The following is a 21,453-nucleotide window of genomic DNA, read 5'->3' as shown; positions in this document are numbered from 1 at the left end:
TTCTCACATCTCACTATTAATATCCTCCATCGTTGAGGTGTGGAGGTGGCGATCGGATCTCCGGTCATGCTCCTTTCTCATTTGTTAGATATCATGTCTATTCATCGTCAGAATTTATCGACGGTCATGTTCATGTAGGGGTCTCAGTCACGAAACGAAGCCCTCAGATGCCAAAGAGCGACAGAAAGACGGCAGGAGACGAGAAGGGGGAGGCACAAGTAGAAGACAAAGAAGATGAAGGAGGAGGATTTACTGAAGAGAAGAGAAAGGATAGAACAAGGAGAAGAGAGTTATGGCGAGAGAAGCAAGGTAGACAATAACAGGAATGCCTCAACCAAATCGGGAGTGGGAAGACGACGATCAAGATCAGTACCAGAGTCAAGAACGAGAGGGAGTGAAAATAATTTTTAACGAAACCAGCGGTGACTCGTGATTAAAAACATAAATCTTGGTATTATTATCCGACAACGCCAAGTTACAGTCGTAGATTCACACATGAGTCAACATCCTCTTTTTCCTATTAAATATGTGACACATTCATCGTTTTTCGCCGTCGTTCCGGAAATCTACGGTTCTGCTTCGGCACTTTAACTTTTTTTTTGGAGTGTTTCAGACGAGGAATGTACAGTAGAAAAGAACTCTTTGTCGTCTATTCTGTATTCTCTATCAGTAGGCTTTTGCCCACGTTTTCATTGAGCCTGGTAAATTCTCAATAAGAAAATGCCGAAGGAGAGTGAAGAGATAGTTCCGATGTGGTCCGCCACTGCTTTTATATCTCCATCGCTCCTTCCATCCCACGGCCATTCTCTTCTCCATGGAAGGAGCCCCGTTCCCCGTCAAATTCACCATAGGTAGTGAAGAGGAAGATACGAAAGAGGCTCCCACGAGATTAGCGATGGAGATCGGCACCACATACGATGCCGTCGGACTGCGCATTCTTATCGTCCGCAAGCCGGGTAAAGCGTTGAGTGCTATCAACAAAGTAACTTTAAGAGGATCGGTCAGCGCAATGAGCCCAAGAATCCGACCGGCTGTTCCGCAAATGGGTTTTCTTGAGGCGTGCCGGCTGTGCAAGAAGAAGCTGAGCCCCGAGAAGAATGTTTACATGTACAGGTTGGTTATAAGCTATAGCTGTCTCATCTTTAACGATTCTACAGTGCGAATCTTCTGTGTTTCAATTGTGTCGATTTAATTTGCGGTTCATTGGCGAAGACCTGATGTTTAAGGGATAATGAAAATAAGAATTGATCGTTGGTTTGCTGTGGATGCAGGGGTGACCAGGCATTCTGCAGCGTGAACTGTCGGTGCGAGCAGATTTTGCTGGACGAGATGAGTGAGAGAGAGGATTTAATGTTGCGAAGGAGGAAGAGACAAGAATCATGCAATGCGGGGAATCATGCACAAGAATCGCATCGACTTATAGGCACTTGGGACACCGGCTAACTCCCAGCCTCCGGCGGCTTTTACGCCAATTAAATCGGATCAAACCGCTGAATTGAAGCTAGCTATTCCGTACTGTTTTCTTTTAATTTTTTCTTCAGAAGAGAAACGAGTGAAGAAATATCTTGACATGGAAACAGCCATAAATCCGAAGAAAATGAGTGATTGAAGCCTTCTAGTACTATGATTTTTGGTTTTTTCCCCTTGTATCCTCGAGGCGGATCAACTGTAACAAGCTCTAACCAAAAACTCCCACTGGCCAGTAATGGAGGGGAGACTGTGTGCCTGATCAAATTGCTTTGACACTCGAGCCCCGGAGATGCCCCTGCATCCTTTCTCTTCCACGACATGGAATCCAAGGACTGTTTGGATGTTTTATCACCTGCCAGCAATGGAGTTTTAACCGATTTCTAAGCTCCTGCACTTTTTCGAAGAACCAGAGAGAGAATACAATACAGGCTCCATCATATTAATTCTAGTTTTATAAGATTTTATGAGAGTTTTTTTTTTGTCAGACTCATAAGAGACTCTTCTATACCTACTCTTCGATACTCCCCTTCAAGTTATTGGAGTTTATAACTTCAGTTTGCAATAAAAAAAATCTTAGTCTTTAATTTTCTTTTGCTGAAAAAATTCTTCATAGATGCAAAAACTTCGTGTTTCGTTCTCCCCTTTTCTTGAATATTTTGGTCACATAAAAATTATCATAATATGTAGAATAACAAACCTTCTTTCTTGTACTTTTTTTTCTTCTTTTGCCCTTCAACCTGGGGATAAAAAAGACAAAAAGACATAGCTTAGAAAAAACACAATATGGAGAAAAAATTACTCCTAGTCATACGATAAAGCTTCATGCACCAGTCAAAATGATCATAGTCTAAAACAGACTCAACTCAATTTTAAAGGCAAAAAAATGACACAACGAAGAGAATACTCACTTTTTAATAGTAGCTCAAACACAAATCACTTATTAGGTGAACAACAAAAACTTGGTTCGAGCTGGATGTTAGACACACTCCTATACTTTTTAGGTAGTGGGTCTAGGCATTGATCTAAAGTGATGAAAATACAAAATGATAAAGCTGAAAAATCCTAGAGAAAAATAACTTTAACCGAAAAGAGATGACTATGCAATAATCATACTTCCAAACGAATCTAGAATGTGAACCTTTTAAAAAAAAATATGGGAGACTATAATGGTAGAAATTAATAAATTTGACCAAGAATTACTTTTGGGAGGTGTTCACAATTTTGAGGAGATGACAATACGAAAGATACAAAACTAATATTAAAAAACTCAAAAAATAAAAACAACATCAAAGCAACATACTGATACCCTCAACAAGCACATCAGGGAATGATTAAGACTGACCAAAAAAATTAATTAGAAGAAAATTTTGCCTAAAAAACTATGACTCTAAGAGAAAAGGAAACTCAATTCATGTCAATGGATGGAAAGATAATAGGAGAGAAAATAGAAGAAGAAGAGATTTTTGGTAAGGAAATAGATTCAAAGATATTTAATTTGATATCCAATTTGACATAAAAATCTTTTTTCTTGAACCTTTTATGACGACTTTATTTGCTTTATTCTCTAGCATGATCCTTGTCAACATCAATTAGAATATCTCCTTTCACATAGATCAGATTGACATGAAAGTTGATTCTCCTTAAACTAGACTTCGATATCCTTCATTCAAGTATAATTCTCCTTCATATAATATATTTATTTTTGAGAAAAAATATAATATATCTCAGACTTTGTAATTAGGCCGAATTGAGCACTCGTTCTTAGTTGGCTAGAATGACCATTGTTTCAAAGTTGATATATCCCAATAGAAACCTCAGATTGATAAGTTAGAAAATGTACGTAGAGATATTTCTTTTGACATATAACTCTCCAAATAAAGTCTCGTTCTTGATGACATAAAATGGCTAAAAAATTAAAGCTTATTTGTTGTTGCTCGAACCTCTCTTACGGTTTAACCTTTGTTACTTCAAATATCAATTTCTTTTTGTAGAAAATTTCGATTACCAAAAATATTTTTGCATTGGAAAGTAGACTCAAGAATCTTTCAGTTAATATATAATTTTTAATATGAAAACTCTTCAACATAAAGGTGTGAATGCCGAGGAAACCACAAGTACTAGGACAAGAAACAAAGAAAAAAAGGTAAAATACGAACCTAAACTACTAGAGATAATAAATCAGAAATAGATCACATTATTTCTGTGGGTTGACCAAGTTAACTCATAGAGTTTGCTCTGATACTATGTTGAATTTCTGGAAAAAAAAAAACTTCATTGATAAGTTGGAATTTGGGTACAATGAATATCTATTTATAATAGAGACAACAATAGAATCCAATTACAATTGAACTACTATTGTTCTAGTTACACCCAATTTTAAATATTAAAATATAAGTCCTAAAATAATTAAACAATTTATGACTAATATAACTAAAACACCTATAATTGTGACACTTCTGTGAGGTATCTTTCTATGAGATTCTCATAAGACTCGACCTTATTAATTCTAGGTTTGTGAGACTCCTTGTTATGAGAGTAATGTGAGACCCCACATATTCTAAAATAGTTTTATGAAGCTTATTTTTAAAAATATTTTATTTAAAAAATTATTAAAATTGGATCAATAGACCCCACATATTAGGTGTCATGTTTGAGATCAAACATAGGTATTTTGGGAGGCTTTTAATAAACAAAAAGTTTGAGTCTAAGTGGGAAGTTAAAGTAGAAGAGGAAATCTGATTAGACACCTAGATAACTGGATCAAGTTTTATACCATTGCTTAAAAAGATTGAAGATTGACACGGTCTGGACACTCCCTGGAACAGAGCCAACAGAGCTCTGCGCTGGCTCTGCTATTCCAGTATAAGCATCCAGAATCTCTTTCCTATACGCATTTTCATCGATTCCAGAAAAAAAACAAATATCTGCTTCGTATGTTTTTATGAAGATGGTGATCTTGTTTCATAATCTTCTCAGCAACCAGATGCTTTTGGATTTCTTTTGTCGGGTATAAGGGGTGGTTCTTTGTCATTCACCCAAGCCTTTTCCATGCTACTGTAAAACGGAAATGTAAATTTGTTTTCTAGGTGTCTTCAACATATTCCGACGCCCTTCTCATCTCACCGCCTGTTTACACATCAAGCTTTCTATTTTCAGTAAATCCATGGTCATCTTGTTTACATCATTGTAAACAGCACTCACCCCTTTGTCCGTCCTCTATATATTCAGATCCTTTCTGAAAACCCATCTTCTCTTTCACTGGAAGTGATCTTTAGGTATCAGAAACCTCACAAAGCTCTTTAAGGATTTTTAAGTTTTCTGAAACTAACCTATTTTCTGTTCTTCAAGAATTACCCTGATACAACCATGGAAGTTCTGAGTCTAGCCACTGATTCCCTTTGTTGCCCGTGTCGTTCCGTAGGTCACCCGAGTCCTCACAGTATACGGTCAGAAGCTTTTGAGAGCAGGGTGATATATACGACAATTGTGACCTCCTTGGACATGCAGAGCAGTCTCAGCATCGTCTTCCCACCTAGAGTTGTCCAGTCGTCTTTGCAGATAAATGGTGTGAAGATCAGCTCTTATGTGAAAATCTCGAGAACCCTGAAAAGGCACAGAATGAATGCTTTAATGTCCGAGTATATCTATGTGAACACTGATAGAATCAAGTTCCGTGGCTCCTTTGTTCCATTCGAGATTCACCTGCAAGATGGCCGAGTTCTTGTTTGTGGTATCCTCAGACGAGGAAACGGGGTAAATGGTGCCGGTGGTCCTTGCATGTGGTCGATGGAGTGTAGGAAAGGAGGGATCAATGAGATGAGAAGTGGAGGACAGGTAGATGTTTACTGTGCTGGTAGCAGTTTAGGGAAACCTGCGCTTTTGAATGGAGTCGTGGATTTCAAGAAGCAAAAATGGAAAGAGTTGGATTCAATCCCTGAAGGAGATGATGCTTTGCATGATAACTCCAAGGTCCTATTATAGTTTCAATTTTTTATTTTAGATCACTGAATTTTAAATCTTATCACCTGTTTAATCCCTTTTTGTCCATTTTTTTTCTTTCTAAATCTCTTGTTTCTTTGAATTGGGTTACTTCTTTTGTTTCTTCCCTTATCCATGGCGCATTAGTCTTTTTGTTTCCATGCTGCTTACAACATCTGGATACCAGTTCCACTCTGTTTCGTCGACTTAGTGGTAGTGGGTCGTTCCCTATCTAACCCTCTATGATTCACTTGTTCTGCACCCAGGAATTGGAGGGTCAATTGGCGGCTGACATTGAGGAGTGGTCAAGTATTGGTTTTGGTCGCCATTACAGAGCACGACTGGAGGAAGAAGAAGAAGCACAAGAGGCTTCCTGGTTCAATGCAGGGGTGAGGTTAGGCGTGGGTTTTGGACTTGGGGTGTGTTTAGGGGTTGGAGTTGGAATAGGGTTGATTGTTAGGACTTCTGGGGCAATCAGAAGACTCATCCCACTCTAATTGCCAGCTGACACTTGTTATCATCATCCTTGTGGCTCGCAACTGTTGAATAAAGAGGCAGAAGTGGAGTCGTTCTAAGCTTGAGTTAATTCCAATTCCTTGGCCTAAGATGGCTGCCATGGAGGCCGTATGTGAAGTGAGTAATGGTTACGTTCAGTCTTTTCTTAGAAAAATTACTGAGCCATACCCCAAGAGGTTCGACCTAAAGCCAAAATGGTAAATTTTGAAGCCATGCCTACAATTGCCCAAGAAAATAAGGGAAGCTTGTATACTTTGGCTCCCATCCAATCTCCTCCCGGGTTTTTGAGTTATTTAATCGTTTTCCCAATGGGTCACTGGTTCCTGCAAAATGAAAAGTAGTAATTAATTCATTCAAGGACATATGCGTTGCTAAAATAACTTAACAACTCAAGATCAGAACTGTTAATGTCAAACTTGCCTGTAAAACCGTGAAACTTTTTATTGAACTTCCCACTTTTGTTTACCCACTCCATTATTTCCTGTCTGCAGGCCATCAGCTTTAAGATAAGCAGGAAAACTCTATAGTAAAGAAATAATTTAAATGTTTCATGTGCATAACCTTAGCTATTAAGTTAGGCAATCCTCAGAATCCTTTTGCTGGACAAGCAAAAGATTTAACTAGTTTTACCTAAAGAGAGCTCATGGATAACTGATGCTGCTTCAAGCTACTGTTTAAGTGTACAACCAAAGAACTGTGCCTTCATCCTAAACTACATGTAAAGTATAATTTATTTTTCACGAATGTCTACTAAAGTGGAAGGTTTAGAGCTTATTTACACAAATACTTGCCTGGATAAAGGATGATTATCACAACCCGTGAAAATCCGACACCTAAGCTTCTTTTTCATAATTGCAATTGATAGAGATGCAGCATCCTGTAACAGAAAAGCCAAACAACAAAACTAATTAGTAGTGTACACCAGATTGTTTCTCCACAAAGATCTCAGAGAGTTGGCCAATAGGATAGTATAGATACCACTGGTTAATTTTGGAAAATTGTTCTTTTCCAAGCTTCTTAAAATAAGGTGAGTAACATTGTAAAATTAAAAAGGATCAAAGAAGAAAATAATAAACCTTGTAGTGAATCAAATTTAGAACATGGTCTGGACGAGCCTCGACTGTCCCTTTCTCCAGGTAGTAAACGTGTGCACCTCTATCAGCGTTGTAAAAATTGTTAATGGAACAACACAGAAAACAGTCCAAAAATAGAGAAATTTATGGTCGACTAGTTGCAGTAGGAGTGATATAAAGTAAAAGAAGCCACTCTTTAGGATATATAAAGGCCTGCCAACCGAAGAACACAGCCACCTACTTCCAGCACTGCTTGTTCTGCTCTCAAGAGGACATCAGTCCGAGGACTTCTCCCAAGTGGCACTATTGCTGACTCCTATATAATGAAGAATAAAATTATAAAAAAACATAATAATGTTAGAATTCATGTAAGGTTATTTTGGTCATTTTACCCTTAGTATGTTATAAGAGTTTAAGTGCCGAGGGGTATTTTTGTAACTTATATTGACTCTCACTCAAGTCATAAATAAATAGAAAAGTCTCGAATTTCTCCCCCATCAAGTGCTGGAGAGACGCACTCTTTTTGTCCCTCTTCTCTCTACTCTTTATCTTTTTTTTCTTTTTTCTCCTACAATTTTATATTTTTACATATTATCAGAGCTATGAGATCCTATTGCAGAATTTCTCAGACATCCTTTTTCCTCTTTCTACTACTTTTCTTTTTCACAGAGGAAAGCAGTAGAATCCAATTACACCCAAAGTCTAACACTTAAAGATAAGTCCTAGCATAATTAAACAACTGAACATAAATAGAAGACTAACATAACTAAAACATCTTTAAACTAAAACTCTTCTATGAGACCTCTTGTAAGACTCCACCATATTAATTCAGGCTCTATGAGACTTCTTACTGTGAGAGTCATGTAAGAGTCTTTCATATCATCTCTTCAACACTCCCCCTCAAGTTGGAGTTTATAACTTCAACTTGCAATGAAAAGGATTTTGGTCTTCAATTTTCTTTGCCGCAAAAAAATTCGTCATAGATGCAAAAACTTCATCTTTTGTGCTCCCCCTTTCTTGAGTATTTTGGTCACATAAAAATTACAATAACATATAGAACAAAATACCTCTTTCTTGTACTTCTTCTTCTACTTCTCCCCCTAAAGTTAGGGATAAAAAAGACATAGAGACCTTGCTTGGACAAAACACAATATGGGAGAAGAAAATCACTCCTAGTTGTACGACAAAGCTCCATACACCAATCAAAACAGTCATAGTCTGAAACACACTCCGCTCAATTTTAAAGGCGGAAAACTTGCCCAACTTTAGGGCTTAAAAAAGAGACTACTCACTTTTTAATGGTAGCTCAAACACAAATCACCTCTTGGGTGAAGAACAAAAGATTTGACTCAAGCTGGATGTTGGGCACACTCTTATACTTTTTAGGTCGAGGCATTGCTTTGAAGTGATAAAAACACAAGATGATAAAGTGAAGAAATATTTGAGGAAAACAACTTTAACCGGAAGGAGGTGACTATGCAACATTCATACTTCCAAAGTGATCTTTTTTTTTTTGGAAAACTAGGGGAGACTATAATGGTAGAACTTAATAAACTTTACCAAGTATAACTTTTTTGGGGTGATCAAAATTTTTTGGAGTTAACTATGTGGAAGATATACAACCAAGTAACAAAAACACAAAACTTGAAAACAACATTGATGCAAAATATTGCATATCTTGAATGAACACATCATGGAGTGATTAACTTGGATCAAAATTCTCTGATTAGAAGACAAATTTGGCTAAAACACTCGAATTTTAGGAGAAAAAGTAAACTCATATGACAACAACGCCTAGAGAGATAATAGGAGAGAAAATAGGGAAAATGAGAGATTTTCGACAAAACTGACTTTTGATACTTCCGATATCAATATCTCCAAAAATATAGCTAAGATCACAAAAAGTTTGTTGATCAAGAACTAGACTCAAGCATATTTAATTTGATATCTAATTTTACATAAAAAATATTCGTTCTTGAATCTTTTATGACCTCTTGATTCTCTTCATTCTGAATCTTGACCCTTGCTGACTGCAATGCAAATATCTCCTTAAATATAGATCAAATTGACATGAAATTTTCTCCTTATGAAACTATACTTCAATACCTTTCATCCAAATATAACTTCTCTTCATAAAATATACTTATTTTGAGATAAATAAACTGATATATTTCGGGAATTTGTAATCTGGCCGAACTGAGTACTCTTTCTTCTTTGGCTAGCATGACCATTGCCTCTTCCAAGATTGATATCTCCCTATAGACTTAGATTGAAAATTGGTTGAATAGGTAAGAAAATAGACTTACAAATATTGTTTTGGATATATAATTCTCCCTATAAAGTCTCGTTCTTGATGGCATAAGACGGCTCGAAAGTAGAAGCTTTTTGTTGCTGCTCGAACTTCTCTTGCAGTCTGACCTTTGTTGCTTCAAATATCGATTTCTCTTTGTAAAAAACTCCAATTGCAAAAATTCGTTTTGCGTTGGAAAGTAGACTCGAATATTTTTTCATCAATATATAATTTGTTGTATTAAAATCTCTGTATGGAGATGCGAACGCCAAGAAAACAACGGGTATTGGAACTGAAGAGAAAAAAAAAAAGATAAATAAGAACCTAAACTACTAGAGATGATAGATCAGAAAAGGATCACGTTATCTCTGTGGACTGACCAAGTCAACTCATAGAACTTGCTCCGATACCATGTTTGAATTTATGGAAAAGAGAAAAATGTCATTGACTTAATGTAATCTGAATACATGAACCTCTATTTATAATAAAGGAAAGTAGTAGAGTCCAATTACAATTAAATTACCTTTGTCCCAATTACACCCAAATTCTAACACTTAAAGATAAGTCCTAGCATAATTAAACAACTGAAAATAAATAGAAATTAACATAACTAAAACACCTTTAAATTGAGACTCTTCTGTTAGACTCCACCATATTAATTCTGGCTCTGTGAGACTTCTTACTGTGAGAATCATGTAAGAGCCTTCCATATATTCTCTTCAACAATTACTATTAAAAAGTTGAATGGCCAGAACTACTTAAGCTAGTTCAAATCAGTTAGGATTGATCTTAAGGTCAAGTCGAAAGATTAAATATCTTAGAGATGATCCACCTGTCTCAAGAAATAATGATTGGGAAACAAAAGATAGTCAAGTAAATTACTTGGTTACTCAATAGCATGGAATCAAAACCTAAGAAGTCAGATTATGAATTGTGAAACTGCTGAGGAAACTTAGATTTCACTTGAGTCGATGTATGCCCAGGAAAGTAATTAGTCCAGAATTTATGAATTGTATGCCAAGTTGTTCAGTCTAAAAAGAGGTGACAAAACATTCATAGACTATTATGATGAGCTGCAAAGTATTCTACAAGAGATTAGTATTTATCATCACTTTACCACTAACGAGAAGGAAATTAGGAAGCAACAAAGAAAAATTTATGTAGCAAAGTTTTTGTGGTCTAGGCTCAGAATACAATGCAGACTAAGCACAATTGCTTACCTCCAATGACATGCCTTCACTTCTTAATACTTTCAAACAGGGTAATGCATGCAGAATCAGTTGTGGCATCACAAGGCAACAAAAAGAAGTTAAGAGACTTGAGGCTGCTACCCTCAACATACAACATAGGCCAAGTCAGTCAGAGGCCAGCCTTGAGAGTGGAGGGGGCAACAAAGTACGAGGCCGAGATAGCTCGGGCCATGGCAGAGATCGAAGTGATGGTAGAGGTGACAGACGGTGTGTCCATTGTGGGCCTATCAACTACTTTTATGATAAGTTATAGGACAAGTTTGGTAAACCGGCATGGGCGAATTCCAACATTCTTGACAACAATGAGATACTTGCAACTCATGCAATTGATATTGTATATAGTGCCTCAGGTGAATTCAGCAGTTAGAATAGTGGAAGGCCCATTTGACTTGTTCCTTTGCATCCATAGTCCAGCCTACTCCTTTAGCTAAAGCCACTTTAGCCAATTCATGTAGGTTTTCTTTGCATGTGAGCCCAATTCTACATGGTTATTGATTCAGGTGTGTCTTCACATATGTCAAGTATGTCTTCTTGTTTTTGTCTCTTAATTAGTCCTTGCTATTTACATATGTTACTCTTGTTGATGGTTCATCCTCTCCAATTAGTAGGGTACGCTCAGTTCAGCCTACTTCGTCTTTACTCTTAGATTTTGCTTTCTTGGTAGCAAAATTTCTTGTTAATCTTCTTTTTGTTAGTTAGATCACTAAATTCTAGAACTATTTAGTAACCTTCTATCCTACTCACTATATTTTTCATAACATCTAGACAAGAAAGATGATCGGTTCAAGGTGTGAGAGAGATAGGTTATATTACTTAGAAGATTCATCACAACAAACATCTTCAACACTTCAAGTAGATGGTACATCATTCCAGTGGCATCTTTAGCAAGGTCATCCTTCTCCAACAAAGTTACTCTCAGTTATTTCGTACTTTTCCGTTTCATCTTGTGTTTTAGTGTAAGTCCTATCAACTAGGGAAGCACAGACAAGTGTCATTTCCATCCAATCAAACTCATAATAGTGGTCTATTTGAAATAATTCATTTAGATGTACGAGGACCATGTCCTATTACTAGTGTCTTTGGTTGCAAGTAGTTTTTTTAATTTATTGATGATTTTAGTAGGTCTACTTGGATATATCTCCTAAAGGAGACATACGAAGTTTCAATGTATTCTTGAATTTTTACAATGAAATAGAGACACAATTTAGTGTTTCTCTTTGTATATAAATTTGATCTGTTTTGTCAGACCAATAGTATTGCTCATCAATCTTCTTGTGTCCACAACATAATGGAGTTGCAGAAAGGAAGAATCATCATTTGCTTGAAGTTGGATGCACTATGTAATTTTATATGCATCTTCTCAAATCATACTAGGGTGATCCAGTTCTTACTTCTTACTTTCTCATTAATAGGATGTCTTCCTCAATGCTTGGAGGGAAAATAGATTTCCAAGTCCTTAAGCCTGATAGTGAGTTATTTCCTATTTGTCCTTGAGTCTTTGGTCATGTGTGTTTTGTGCATGTGTTTAGCTTGTCTATTGATAAACTATCTCTGAAAGCCATTAAGTGTGTTTTTTCTAGGTTACTCCCACGCACAAAAGTGGTACAAATGATCTTGTCCTTCTATCGGGAAGACATTTATGTTGGCTAATATTACATTCTTTGAAGATATTCCATATTTTTACATGTCCATCACTTCGCCATTACCCCCTCTTTTGACACGGATCTTGTTGCTCTCAATCCTATGGAGGAGGTTCCTAGTCCTGTGCCACCAATTTCTGAATCAAAGCCATAAGAGGTCCTTAGAGCAGAAAACCTCCCAAGACATCATTAAAGGCTCTCTCCACTACCTGTGCTAGCACCTTCTTCATTTGTAGTTCCTGAGGTAATTGATCTGGATCTTCCTATTGTTATCCTTAAATGTGTTTGTACTTCTACTAGATGTCCTATTTTTCAGTTTATTTCCCTTGACTTTCCATCGAGCTCCTTCAAGAAGTTTGCACTACCCTTGACTTCATATATTATTCTACTTTAGTGCAGGAAGCCTTGTTGTCTCCTCCATAGAAGCAGGCTATGGACGTAGAGATGAAAGCTTTACTTGATAGAGTTACATGGTCATTATGTAACCCACCTCTGGATGCGGCAATTGTAGGAAGCCATTGGGAATATAGGTCTATTAATAGGTATAAGGCCCGACTTATGACTAAAGGATATACTAAAACATATAGTTTTATGTCTTTGAAGTTTTCTCACCCAAACCAGATAGTCTTCTGTCCGGATTCTTGCTTCAATGGCAATGACTAAAGATTGGCATTTATTTCAGCTAGATATCAAACATACATTTTTATATGGGGACTTGGATGAAGAGGTATACATGGAGCAACCTCTTGGTTATGTTTCTCAAGGACAGACTGGAAAAGTATGTATGTTGAAAAAGACAATTTATGGTCTCAATAATTTAGGGTGTGGTCTGATAAGTTTAGCAAGGTGGTAATGTCATTGGGTTTTTCAAAAAAGCCTTTGTGATCATTCCTTGTTGTCATGAAGAGACCTACTAAAACTATGCTACTGATTATATATGTGGATATAGCACTATCTGAAAGTGATAAGCTAGGGATTGAAGAGGTAAAAGTGCATCTTGCTAAATACTTTCAAACCAAGGATTTAGGGTCACTTAAATATTTTCTTGGGATTGAGGTAGCCAAAAGTAAAACAGGAATTTTGTTGACACAACGAAAATATATCACGAATATGCAGCAAGAATATGGGTTTCTAGGGGCAACACCAACAAAGATAGCCATGGACCTGAGTCATAATCTTCATAATCTTCATGATGACAATAGTATGCAACTCAAGGATAAGACCATGTACAGAAGGCTTGTAGGTGAACTTATTTATGCTACAGTTATGCACTCAGATATATCATTTGCTATAAGCGTGGTTAGCCAATTTATGAAGTGTCCTTGTAAAGTTCATATGGAGGCAACTCATAGAATATTGTGATACTTGAAGGAGGCACCAAGAAAAGGTTTTTATGAGCCACACGATCACTTAAAGATTGAAGTATATTCAAACACAAATAGTGTGGGATCCAAATTGAATCGGAAATCTACCATAGGCTATAGGGTATTTTTTGGTGGAAATTTAATTAGTTGGAGAGAAACAAAAATGGTGGGCCCCTCTAGTGCAGAAGCCAAATACAGAGCAATGGCGCATAGAGAAGTGAACCATGTTATAGGAGTTAAAGTTTCCCACTGTAGAGGCCATGTCCACGCATTGTGATAATCAAACTGCAATTTGTATTAGTAATTTCGTCTCTCATGAATGAACTAAGCAAGTAGAAGTTGATTGTCACTTTATTCATGACAGAATGATAAGTGGCGTAGTAGTCACTCCATATGTCCAATCTTCTGCTCAGTTTGGTGATATATTTACCAAGGCCTTGGGTAAGAGAGAATTCGAGATTTTTTGTAACAAGCTAAGACTTCTCAATATGCACGCTCCTGCTTGAGGGGAAGTGTTAGAATTCACTAAGGGTATTTTGGTCAATTTACCCTCCTAGTATATCCCTCTAGGTGCAGCAGTAAGTCTGGTATTATGTTAGAAGCATAAATTTCAATTTTCATAATGTTCTAAGTAGCATTTAGTAAGTTATGAGAGTTTTGTGATGAGGGGTATTTTTGTAAGTTTTACTGACTCTCACTTAAGTGATAAATACATAGAAAAGGGGTTGAATTTCTCCCCCATCAAGTGCCGGAGAAACGTGCTCTTTTCCTCCCTCTTCTCTCTATTCTTCTTCTTTTTCTTTTCTATTCTCCTACAATTTCATATTTTTCAGTCTCTTCACATTTCTTGGAATCACACAGTTCAATCTACTAATTCCATAGCAGACTCCCTTACAAAGATGGGTACTTCTCATCAACGTCTTGTTGTAGGGGAAAGGTACCTCTTTAGCTTTCTTTCTTTAGAGATCTCCTTTTTGGCACTCACCCCTTGCAGTTTCTCTGACTTTTATTAAGGAAATTGTGTTCAATATAACCCAAAAAAATTAAAAAAGATCTTTCTTAGAAGAGACCTGAAAATAACCACATTTCGTTATTACCATTTGAAATCTCCAAATAATTACAATCAGATCCCTCATTTAAAGTTTACGAAAGCTTGGTTTGTTGAAAGCCCATGTAACATGTAGTTGTAGCACCTAGGGGTGTGCATGGGTTAGGTGGGTTCTGGGTTTTCAGAAACCTGACCCCGACCCTAAACCCTAACCTCGAAACCCCAAAAAAAAATCCAAATGGGGTTAGTTTCCCAACCTTGTTTCTGCCTCATTTCCTTTTCATAAAACAGAAACCCACATCGAATGGTCTTAAATTAAAAATAATAAAAAATGAAAAGGCAACATATTCAAACATGACAAGTCCAGAAATATAATAAAAAATAAATCAATATTGAATGAGGTGAAGTTTAAAAATAAATAAATAAATAAAACTGCAACACTTTAAATAAGGTGTTCACCTTCTAGCCATTTTTTTAGACGATGGTTTAAAATGTTTGAGTTTTCCTTAAATACTCTTAAGAAAAGCAAAGAGATTTTGTAACATGTATTGTCATTTTATTTAGGAAGGACAAGTTGGGGCATTCAACACTGCAAGTTGGATTCAGGGAATTCTGACCCCACCCCCGATTTGAGCAGGATTCTCTCACCTCATCCCCATAGTAGGAATTGAGGCAAAAATCCCAGTCCTGGGGTTTTCGGGTCAGGGTGGGTCTGGTTACACATGAAACCCAACCGAATCACCCGATGCCCACCCCTAGTAGCACCCAATTTGTTTCCAAACATATTCTTCCAATATAATTGTTAGCTTCCAAAATCATAGGCTTTTCTACTGATAAATTGAGACACTTATTTCTAGAAGGCAAAAAGAGATACCTCAATATCCTCTGCTTATCTTCCTCAGTACAATTCAGCCAACAGGAAACATGCAAGTTTTAGTTCATACTACAAGATCCAGATGGAAAGAGGACCAGAATGTTCTAGATGCATAAAATGCACCTTTTGTTTTATCCACTTTTCACTAGTTCTCATTATGAAACTAGCAGAAAATGTTTAACTTTATACAAACAAGAGACATAAGCGCAAAATAATAGAAGCTAGTATGGGTCAAAACACTTCCAAAAACATGTTAACATTTCTGCCAAGTAACTGAAAATGTCTCATAATAATTTGACAACATTGATGTCATTGAGATTTTTTATATGAAGCATTTAGAAAACTCGCATATCTCCAAGAATATTTAGAACTCCTGATATTTCATGATATTTCATATTCCATTACTCTTTGTATATCAGAAATCCAACGTCACCAATCAAGCAAGCAATAACAAATATTTCTATTCCTATGAGAATTAGAATAATAAAAACAAAATATGTTACCAGTAGAAAGAGTATCTAATCAGATGTAACACCTCATCACATAATGAATTGTCATTGCAATCATAGGTAGCGGTGCTTGATGTAAATAAAAGTGAACCATCACCACTCCAGCAAGATGCAGCCTGCCTGCATGCAAGGTTTGACAATTTACAGTTTATAACTGCCCTAATTGCAACTAGAGACAGAATTGGACAACTATTACTTGATTGTCATGTTAAAACAACAGACACAAAGGAGAAAGCAGAACAAGAAAAAAACAGCTGCGGGAATAGATTACCAAATGTATTTGCTTCTTGTGTATTTAAATCAAAATAAAAAAGAAGACAATTACTTAAATTTTTCAATAAGACTAAGTCCCCCCAGCCATGCTTTCTGCCCAAGGCCTGAAAATATGGAATTATTCAAAATCTGTTCATAATGCAATTGAGCAGTTGCAAAATACCCACATAGATGTTCTGAGATACCCATGACAAATAAAAGAGTGGCACACAAACTCAGTAGACGCTTTGCCCCACAGAGCAAGAGAAGCCTCCACAAGTCACAAAAGATGCACATGAAACACAATTAATAACAGTAAGGAGTATTTTTCAAGCTGATAAAAGCAAAGTATGTTTAAAAAAAATAGTTGTGTAAATAACCTTGTCTCTGAATAACAGAAACGAATTCAAACATAAAAAAATACTAAAAGATGTATAATAGGGACTATAATTACATTTAAATTTATGTATTTTCTGTCGCTTTTCTTCTCCTCTCAACTTCTCTTTCTATTAGGGGAAAAAAGAAAGAAAGACACTATATTATAATTTATTACACTTGGACCACCTTGAAAATTATCGTAGAAGTTAAGAATAAAAAATAGACAAAAAACTCAAGAATATAATAGAAAGATAGTCTCCAATTTTTTTTAAATATTCATTTAAACATAATAAAGAGAAATAACTGCTAAAAAATTGGAATTGTTCTGAATCATATTGAGTGGATTGGGTCTTTGGCTCAATAACCACATGGGGGGTGGGGGAGAGGGAGGGGGTTCTAGTGTGAGGTCTTCAATTGAAGTCTCACTCAGTGAAGTGAAAAAAGTCTGAATAGTATTGAGGCACACTGCAGCTTACTTCAGCTTAACAAAATACCTACACTCTGAAGTGAGTTGAACTTTAGTATATTACATCAATTTTACCTCACCAAGACAATTTAGTAAATGATGTCATTTGAACCCATAATCTTATACCAAGAAAAACAGATCACAGCAGCAAGAACAAAGACACAAATATATCACAATTCACTAATCCCACTCCCACTAAGAATATTATCACAACAGTTAGAAACTACAACCAGGAAAAGTAAACAACTGCATGTAAAATTTATATTTCAAGTGTACCTAACATCACCAGGGTAGTCAGAACTACGAGATGGAGGAGCACAGAAGATAACGTAAGGGAACTTTTGAGTTTCTAGTGATCCTCTCAAAAATGGCTTAATTCCCATTTTTCTCAACTCTTCATGATGGTCCATGGTCATTGTCTGTCCGAAGATTTGGCAACCAGGATGTTCCTGTTCCATATCAGATGTTTTGGTAGAACCATTGCCATGAATATATAAAAACAATAATAGAGTCAATAAAGTCAACCCAATCAAATTTAAATATGATAAGATTATATTAGCAGTAAAACTTATTCTTCAGAGCATAGGTATGCTGTTAACCCTATTCAAGGGCGACAGTTATGACTAGAGACAACAAAAGTCCAACTGAAGACCTATTAAAGCATTATAGAGTCATTTGACGCATGAGAAGCCTGAGGACTCAGCAATAATAACCTGGGTCATGTATGCTAGCAAACAAAATTAACTCATGATTGAGAGTGGGTATTTAATGTTTGATTGGAACAGTACTTACAAATTCATAGTCGGAATAATAATAGCTGTTCAGTGAAGGCATTGGATACAGAATCATAGTAAATTACCTCTTAACAAAATAAACTGCCACATTAATACAGCAGTAGTACAGGTGCAAATTTCCTCATCGTTCTCTTAATGAGAAAAGCTTGAGGAAGACTTAACAGAGTGGACTCCCATATTTTTCTACACATTTATGTATCCTCTTCTTTTAAATAGATCCTGATCCTAAACCTAAGAAAACTACAAGAGTAAAATAATAAACATGTAGGACTGTGCAAGAAAGATATAAGCATTTCTATCATAATAGAAAATGTCCATGATCATGAAGAATTTGGAAGCAATTACATTGCACATTTTTCAAAAAGGATCATTTATTGGAACATGAAAAGAATGCTTCCAACATTGTCATCCTTTGACATGATACCAGGTTTTTCAGCTCCTGTTGGCTTTTCTTGTCTTTTATTTGAGCTCTACCATATGATCTAATTATAGGTATTATAAAAGAATCAATTTTGGATACCGTCAATTATAACATTCCAAAATTCCAACTCAAGTACTCAATCTCATCTCTAATGTTTTTTATTGACCTTTGCAACTCAACTAGTTCTCATTTAGATATAAGTACTAGAGTAAATCTGGTTGAGTTGAATGACGTTCAACTTTTGAGTTCATTTAAGAAATTTCTGATAATTAGCATTAAGAATTCTATGCATGCCATGAAAATTCTAGCATTATGTTTCTTGACATGTAAAATCACAATTACCAAATCTGAAAAGAAACAACAATACCTGATGCCATTTTTCTGCTACAATACGACCGAGTACACCTGGCCCGACAATCAAGAGATCATTTTCTCCAACCAAACCAGAAGAAGGTACTTCTGATCCTTTCACAGGCAAACCTGCAAGCATCAGAAAACAATTGGTTGTTGGCTTTACTTCATAATAACAGATATTTAAATGAAACTGAAACAAAAAGACTATGGATTTTAATGGCCTATAAGTCACCATTAATGGACAATTGGGAATTTTTATTTGTCAATGACAACAAATTAATTCACCGATAAATTCATATTGAAGTGTTACGGATCAAATAGCATTCACCCACAACGAAGAATCTCACATGTAGAAGGTGAAACTGAAAACGATACATTCATATTGCAGTGATACAGATCAAATAGCATTCACCCACAAAGAAGAATCTCGCATGTAGAAGCTGAAAGTGAAAATGATACATACTAAGACACGACTGAGAAATGATAAGAGCATTCAATTTATTAATAGAATTGACAATAACTGCTTACTTCCGAACAGAAACCATTTCTGAAAATACATTGCGAGAAAACACCGACGCAAGTATACCATTTTATTAACTTAAAAATGATGAATGTATATTGAATAATAAATCCAATCAACCCTGTTTTAAGCAATAACACAGCAGATTACTGGGTCCAGGCGAGGCACATCAAATGGATACATAAGCAGGTCTGCAGAAAAATCCAAAGCGAGATGGCATTAGCAAGATAGGCAAAAAGCAGCAGGGATAATTGTTTGGTCGACAAGTTGCGAAGTACAATTCAGAGGTCAATGTACTGTCAAAAAATTTCACGGATTAGGGGGAGCTTTCCAGGCGGTTGATTGCAAACAGGTACATGGAAAGATCAAACTTGAACGAATCAATACACGACCATGCAAGGGAATTACTAGACGATTTGAAAATTTCTCGACTTTATGACCTGACTCAACAAATGCTTCATACTAGATGAGAAGGAAATGGATGTACGAAACATCATAACCACCACTATTCCTGAGATGGCTGCCCGCCTGTACCAGCACCAACTCAACGGTGTAGATGACTAGGCAGGGTGTCACGTGGGAACACAAGAGGGACCCAGCCCAGTCACTCCATAAGACGAGGGAAGAGTGGCACGAAGATCGAGAATAAAGAGAATAAATAAAGTCGAAAATGAAAATTTCAAATCCAGCGCAGAAAATGTACAACGGGAGGTCAAGAAAACAAAGGACTCACCCTCAGAGGAAGAAGACGGCTGAGAGGAAGCACTGAGGGACATTGCCACCGGCGTCGGTCTTCGCGTCGTCGGGAAATTAGGCTTTCGCAGGTAGGAGAGAGGAGGGAGATGAGACGTGGAAAGGCAAAGCCAAGACGAGAGGGCGAGGCGATGGAGAGAGGAGTGTCCTGCGGAAGGAATCACGATAAGATATGTGATTTCCATTGATTGGTCTAAAGTAGACTTTGAAGAGCTCCTCTGTCATTTTTAAGCGGTGGGCACCGAGAGTGTTTGTTTATGTCGTTAACTATTTTGACACGTGTTTTATACAATCTTGTCTAAGATATATTTAAGACAATATACATATATTTTTATAAATAAATATAATTTTAAAACAAAAACTATAAACAAATTATAAAAAATTAAAAATTAAAATTAAGAAGGAAAGTAAAAAATCTAAAATAAATTTAAAACAAAATAGAAATTCATCAAATCTGAAAGTGAATTCTTATTTAAAATGAAACAACCTAAAATGACTAAGACAAGACCCAACCCATTGGGAGAGATATTGTCAGATATTGTCATAGTGTAATTGGGTATTACACTTAGCTTAAAGAGAGTTAGAATCTCTTTGGAGTTGTAAATTTTAGGTAATAGAGCTTATTAGTGAAATTTTCTCAAACAAAGGTTCTTGGGCGGTGAATAAAATTTATTTGTGTTCTTTATTATTCTTTTGATTACTTCAATTTTTCAATTTAGCATCATTTTTAAAATTTTATATCTCAAGTTACTCCTTTGTTGATAAGTCACTTTGGCCAACAATTGGTATCAGAGTATGCCAAAATATTTTAAAACAAAACCTTACTTGATTTCACTCATCAAATTTCAATAGCATATTAAGACAAAAGTCTCCTTCTCGAAGGACAGTTCGCCAACCATCCCTTAATGTTTAATAGTATAAAATATGCGTATTAGAAAGTAAGAATGAAATTTTTTCTTCAATCTATGGATTGAGACATTTGACATGTAACAAAGAATGGGTTGTTTGAGCCTCCAAAACTAGTTGATGGCCACTTGATCACAAAAGAATATAGTGAACTTACTACGAAAGACAGACCAACTTAGAACAAACTCTCCTAATGAGTTCAATAGAATCTCAATTTTTTAAAACCGCAAAAGAAATTTGGGACAAGTTGGAAGTGATTCATGAAGGAACCACACGAGTTAAGGACTTTGGGATTAGCCTTTTGGTAGCCTAATATGATGAATTTAAAATAAAAATGGGTGAATCCCTTGTTGATATAAACTCTAGATTTACACATATCATCAATGAGTTAAACATACTTAGAGAGGAGGTTTTTCTATATAGACAAAAGGACAAACTTCTTGTTAAGTTGTGGAGTCTAATTAATGCCCTACGCTGAGTTGGTCACGGATCGATATATTAAGTGTTATATTATTAAAGACAGTTTGGGAATTTTACTCTTGTATTGGGGTTGCCCTATGTTGGAAGATGGACCTAAGCCTACATGACCAAGGAATA

At 36.1% G+C, this 21,453-nt stretch overlaps 3 protein-coding genes across 3 annotated transcripts; 2 read left to right on the top strand and 1 right to left on the bottom strand.

Moving 5' to 3' along the window:
* Window positions 1-811: 811 nt before the first annotated feature.
* On the top strand, window positions 812-1,994 carry LOC137960545 (FCS-Like Zinc finger 17-like). The gene is made up of 2 exons (XM_068808196.1): window positions 812-1,113; window positions 1,272-1,994. The coding sequence occupies exons 1-2, from the start codon at window positions 815-817 to the stop codon at window positions 1,441-1,443; spliced, it is 471 nt and encodes a 156-aa protein (XP_068664297.1). The 5' UTR covers window positions 812-814; the 3' UTR covers window positions 1,444-1,994.
* Window positions 1,995-4,728: 2,734 nt separating this feature from the next.
* Window positions 4,729-6,049, top strand: LOC137959248 (uncharacterized protein At1g01500-like). The gene is made up of 2 exons (XM_068806632.1): window positions 4,729-5,439; window positions 5,715-6,049. Exons 1-2 carry the CDS (start codon window positions 4,837-4,839, stop codon window positions 5,943-5,945), a joined length of 834 nt encoding a protein of 277 aa, XP_068662733.1. The 5' UTR covers window positions 4,729-4,836; the 3' UTR covers window positions 5,946-6,049.
* Window positions 6,050-6,075: 26 nt separating this feature from the next.
* Window positions 6,076-19,251, bottom strand: LOC137959249 (uncharacterized). Its single transcript, XM_068806633.1, has 9 exons — window positions 19,206-19,251; window positions 18,691-18,803; window positions 17,385-17,557; window positions 16,039-16,132; window positions 7,243-7,353; window positions 7,041-7,130; window positions 6,752-6,841; window positions 6,385-6,445; window positions 6,076-6,287 (listed from the first exon to the last, which is right to left on the bottom strand). The coding sequence occupies exons 1-9, from the start codon at window positions 19,234-19,236 to the stop codon at window positions 6,181-6,183; spliced, it is 870 nt and encodes a 289-aa protein (XP_068662734.1). The 5' UTR covers window positions 19,237-19,251; the 3' UTR covers window positions 6,076-6,180.
* Window positions 19,252-21,453: the final 2,202 nt, after the last annotated feature.

This window comes from Aristolochia californica, unplaced genomic scaffold (assembly GCF_029961685.1).
Source record: "Aristolochia californica isolate CCGP_79_NKW_82.1479 unplaced genomic scaffold, dmAriCali1.0.hap1 SCAF_3, whole genome shotgun sequence".
Classification (NCBI taxonomy): Eukaryota; Viridiplantae; Streptophyta; class Magnoliopsida; order Piperales; family Aristolochiaceae; genus Aristolochia; species Aristolochia californica.
This window is presented reverse-complemented; position numbering and strand designations above follow the sequence as displayed.